Below are 5,375 nucleotides of genomic sequence, written 5' to 3'. Positions count from 1 at the left end.
TTTTTTGAAACAAATTAACCCTTTTTGAAACAAATTTCATGTTTACTTGAAACGAAATCTATCCTCATCCTCTATAAAGCCAAAATGACCCCTTTTTCAAAATTATATTGAAAAGGGTTTTAATTAAATAGAAAAAGAAACATAGAAGAAACAAAATTTGGGGTTGAAGGAAGAAGAAGAAGAAGAATAAAAAAAAGGAACAACATTAATTGTGGAAAAAGTCAAAAAAAGAAAAAGATTTTTTTTAAAATATATATTATGACATCACTATGACGTCATCTATACCATGTGTCACAATTATATTCTAGCACTTGTCCTAAACTTAACTACGCTAGGCTCAAGTAACGCTTTAAATGATAAGAAAAAAGTTCGAGTACCAATCTAAGATAAAAAAGACTATAAGTATCAATTTTAGAGAAGTGGATAAATTTTGATACTGATTTTATATTGAACCCATTTTTTAACAAATGACCATTTTTCTCTTTAATCTAATGAATAGGGATTAATTTACCTATTTTTGAGTAGAATAGACAAAATTTAATCCTACTCATTCTTTAATTTCATGTCACTTACATAAAAAAAAGTTTAAAAATAAGTCAAATCATCCCTTAGCAACAACTATGGATAAAATTTTTATTGAAATGACTAATTTACATGTTTTTTTAACATATAAGGACTAATTTATCAATTTTTTAATATAAGGGGGCAAAATGCAATCTACCTTTCAATATAAAGGGTTGATAGTACTTTTACATGTAGATATCTAAAATTGTTTCTATGACACTTTAAATTCAAAAGGCTATAACAAATAATATCTTATGTTTATGAATAGCCTATTATGTTGACGTAAAGACTTCTCTTTAAAAAAATAATAATATTTGTACAAAAAAATATTGAACCAATAAGAGATTAATTTTTTAAAATAAAATCTTGATTTAAGCAGAGAAAATGTTGCAATTGTACCTCTTAAATACGATTGTTATGTTAAGTCTTTTATGAATGGTCATTTAAATAATCATAGCTACAGTCGAACAAAAATAATAATAACAATCATAGCTACAAATTTTCAAAACCGAAAAGGTACTCGCTTTGCTAGTTGCTTCACTCGGTATATAGATGATGGCCCTCTTTTCTCTAGCAAGAAGGCTCCAAAGAATTCACTCTCAGATCCTATCCCCATTTTTCCTTCAGTATCCTGCCACTGTTCCCTCACCTTTTCCTTCTCCCTTAGTTCAACAACTTTATTTGTTCTCTTTGGCATTTCATCAAACATTCTTCATATCCTCTCAAACCCCAGTAGTGACCTCTAATTTCTCAACGCTCCAATCCCTTTCAAGCCAGACTCTAAACTACCCATTCGAGACCACTCCACAACCAAACCATGATCCTGGTCCGCAGGAACCAGCTCTTCTTCATTTGCTCAAACGGGTTGCCCATTTGAGCTCTGAAACTGAGGCCATGGCTTCCCTTGACGAGTCTGGGATCAAGGCAACTCTAGGCTTGGTGTGTTCAGTGATTTGGACATTGAGAGAAGAGTGGAGACTGGCGTTTTTGGCTTTTAAGTGGGGTGAAAAATGGGGAAGTAGCGGTGAAAAAACATATGAGTTGATGATATGGGTGTTGGGAAATCATAGGAAGTTTAACACGGCCTGGTGTTTGATTCGCGACTTATATCGTTCTTCTATGGATACAAGACGGGCAATGTTTATTATGATTGATAGGTGAGCCTCAGCTTGCTTTTCCTTTCATTGACTAGACTTAGTTTTGTGGCTATGTTTGTTTAGCATGCAAGTGGTTGTAAATATTCCTCTGTTCTTTGGATACACAAGATTTTTCTTTACAATATTACATGTATGACACAAATACTACATCAAGGTGAAAGAGCAAAACTATGACAAAGCCCTGTATTAAGTCAAGAATAACCATCTAAAGTTGAACTTACTTGAGACTGAAAGGTCCCAAGCCTCCATCTTACTGCTTAAGGCCTCATTCACACATTTAGGATCTTCATCAATGTGAATTAAGTTGCGAACTTAGTTATAACGTTGCTAATAAGCATAGTGATTGTACTTGTGTATTTTAAATATCTCGGTAACTCTATGTTGCAACGCTTTCTAAAAATGTGCGCTTTTCAGGTCAATAAATCTATAATTATAAGCTTGTTGTTGGTACTAAATTCCTTGTGATCTATCCAGAGTCATTAAGGGCGCAAGGTGCACTCAAGGCACTAGAAACCTTATGTTTCTTCCGAGACAGAAGGCACAGCAAAAAAACTCTCGTTTGAGTGAATACTATGCATATTTATATTTAAAATTCCTTTTTCCTTTATTTTAGCCAGTGTGCACCTTACCACATAGTCTTAAAGTTATTGTTGAAATCACTAGAGAACTAGAGAATTTAATATTGTCCAGTTTTTACTATTAGACCTAAGAGTTTTAAGGGTCAAAGATGAAAATAAAAGAAATGCAAGTGAAATTCCATCAGACCAGCTTCTTCTTCATTTTTTTTTTGCCTATTGCCTTAAAGAAATGCACACCTAGGTGCACCAGACATACATATGATCAAATGTGCCTTGCCTGAAAATGACAGGCACTTTTGTTGTGTAGCTATGGAACAGCGCTGTGACTAACACATGCCTTAACAACACTGGATCTATTTTGTTGCATTCATTCCCTCCTTCCACCCCCGTTTCTTCGCTTTTTGGTCATGTTCCCCTTTGTATTCATTTCAGTTAATTTAGTAATAGGTTGCATTGATAACAGTGTTCCAATTGATTGTTTCTGTTATAGTTTCTAAACTTCATAATTTGTTTATTTTTCTCCTTTTAAGTTCTGATTTTTAACCACTTGAGTCCTCTGCAGTTTGTCTAGTGAATTCTCCTGTATTGATGTCCTATCTTGGTGGACTGAGATCCTTGCTTCTTTTTTCTCCCACACTTTTCAGTGTGCATTTGCAATATTTTAAAACTGTTGTAAGTTAGATATCCAAAGGAATCAAGGCTTCCTAGGGTTTCCACAGGACTTAACATTTTACTCTCCATGATATCATTTCACAAACATTCATGCAAGGCATATAATTTGTTAACATTTTGTTCTTATATACTGTTTGTTCCTTTTTCATTTCATTTGGCGTCAATTAGATATGCAGCTGCAAGTGATCCATGCATAGCTATTCAAACTTTTCATACTATGGAGAAGTTCAGAATGAGTCCGGACGAAGAAGCGTTCAGTACCCTCCTAAAGGCTCTATGTAGATATGGCAACATTGAAGAGGCTGAAGAGATAATGCTTGTAAATAAGAAGCTCTTCCCACTGGATGCTGATGGCTTCAACATTATTCTCAATGGTTGGTGTAATGTTTTGGTTGATGTAGTTGAAGCAAAGAGAGTTTGGAGAGAAATGTCAGAATACTGCATTATACCAAATGCTACCTCTTATACTTACATGATTTCTTGTTTCTCAAAAGTTGGAGATCTATTTAACTCACTGCGGCTCTATGATGAAATGAAGAAAAGAGGCTGGGATCCAGGCATTGAGGTGTACAATTCACTGGTGTATGTCCTGGCTCGCGAAAATTGCTTAAATGAAGCTTATAACATCCTCAAGAAAATGAAAAAATCTGGGTTGCCGCCAGATTCTGCCACTTACAATGCAATGATACGTCCTCTTTGTGAACCAGAGAAGGTAGAAGAGGCAAGAAATATTTTGTCCATCATGAAAGAAGAGAATCTTAGCCCAACCATGGAAACCTACCATGCATTTCTTCATGGTGTAGGTTTTGAAGGAACTTTGGAAATTCTTGACTGTATGAAGGCTGGCAGTGTAGGTCCTACTGGTGATACCTTCCTCTTTATTCTTGGGAAGTTTCTCAAAGTGGAGCAACCTGAGCATGGGTTGAAGATTTGGGCAGAAATGAAGCGTTTTGAGGTACTCCCTGATTCACGTCATTATGTAATATTAGTGAAAGGGCTAGCAACATCTGGATGGCTAGTTAAAGCCAGGGAATACTATGATGAGATGAGATCTTGTGGATTTTTGGACGACCCCAAGATTAAGAAGCTATTGGAGGAACCAAAGCAACATAGTGGCAGTATGAGACAGAGAGGTCGAATAGAGATTAAGAGAAGTAAACAATTAAATGAAAGGAAAGGCAAGAAATCAGGCCAGAAGAAAAAGGTCAATGCTGATAAAAGATGAAGAAGACATGAGGAAATGGTACTATTTGAAAGTCTAAATGTGTGAAAGTGAAAATTTCTTCCATGCTCTTAATATGTTTTAAATCTGAAGGTTGACCATTCGTGGATAGCGATTGCTTCTTTGAAATAGATGGAATCTGTAAAAGGGATACTGGGGCTATTTCAGATGTAGAGAGTGAGGACTGACAGTGGTAGATGTGTGGTACAGCTTGAGGTCTAAGGATAATATAGGAAGATCTTTAATCCACCATGAGCTCCACCAAATCTTGGTGAAGCCTAAAAGAAAAGAGTTCCAGGGCGGGTGGCTAAAAACAGCATCATAGCAGGTGAACTCACATAATTTGTGTTGATCTGTCTGCTTTAAGAATCGTTTTTTTTTTGACAGAATTGGGTTTAATACATAATAACCATTTTGGACTTGAGAAACAAACTATTAAAACCGAGGTGATGAGGTTGCTCAAAGCGCTTGATTATAGAATGTTCCCAACATTTGAAAGATGCGTTTGAGATATTTATGGAGATGGCTTAGTCTCAAAGGTGTAGAATATTTGGGACTACCTGTTCAATCAGTGTGGCTTATACAATGGATGCTAGGGAAAACTGAATGCTTTTTAGCACTGACCTTATAGGCCTCCTATGCAGTTTTGTACATTTATTACCTAGCTAAACTTCATAACAGAATTACATGGTAATTGACACTTGGGATTTCTTTATATATTTAGTCACCTAGAAAAAATGGAAAAAAAGGAATTGCATCCCTAGGTTCCCCTGGATTGGATTTTTTCTTTTCTTGGACGAGAGCAAGCTCAACTTCAAATAAACAAGACATTGTAAATCATAATAGATAATTTGAGACTTGAGGTTACCAATAATATACCTGCTGCTTCTAACTGAACCTGTTTTTTCCTTTTTTTTTTGGGGGATGATTTCTTTTTAACTTCCCAACTATATTAAAAAAATTGTGAAGAATATTTTGAAAACTTTTCAAGATTATTATACCAGAATGTGGGAAAAACTATTTGTGTAATAAAATTGAAATGTATAAAAATATTCAAATAGAACTTTGGTTAAAAGAAAAGATTTTATAGATGTTCGTAGCATATTGTAACTTTTTTTTCAAATAAGAAAGCGACAAAAGTACTCTTGTAATCATATAACTTATTTAAAATATGTAAGGTTA

At 34.8% G+C, this 5,375-nt stretch overlaps 1 protein-coding gene across 1 annotated transcript; it reads left to right on the top strand.

Moving 5' to 3' along the window:
* The first annotated feature begins 937 nt into the window (after positions 1-937).
* Positions 938-4,908, top strand: LOC107962968 (pentatricopeptide repeat-containing protein At1g80880, mitochondrial). The gene is made up of 2 exons (XM_016899554.2): positions 938-1,721; positions 3,140-4,908. The coding sequence occupies exons 1-2, from the start codon at positions 1,117-1,119 to the stop codon at positions 4,194-4,196; spliced, it is 1,662 nt and encodes a 553-aa protein (XP_016755043.1). The 5' UTR covers positions 938-1,116; the 3' UTR covers positions 4,197-4,908.
* The last annotated feature ends 467 nt before the right edge of the window (positions 4,909-5,375 follow it).

The sequence above is a fragment of the Gossypium hirsutum genome, chromosome A06 (genome assembly GCF_007990345.1).
Source record: "Gossypium hirsutum isolate 1008001.06 chromosome A06, Gossypium_hirsutum_v2.1, whole genome shotgun sequence".
Taxonomy (NCBI): domain Eukaryota; kingdom Viridiplantae; phylum Streptophyta; class Magnoliopsida; order Malvales; family Malvaceae; genus Gossypium; species Gossypium hirsutum.
Note: the sequence above shows the minus strand (reverse complement) of the source record. Positions and strands in the feature narration are given on the sequence as shown.

What these genes read in the sequence shown, in the direction of transcription:
- LOC107962968 (XM_016899554.2), top strand. Translation starts at nt 1,117, where the DNA reads ATGATGGCCCTCTTTTCTCTAGCAAGAAGGCTCCAAAGAATTCACTCT. An exon ending in ATGTTTATTATGATTGATAG is followed by an intron (nt 1,722 to 3,139) that starts GTGAGCCTCAGC and finishes GGCGTCAATTAG; the next exon opens with ATATGCAGCTGCAAGTGATC.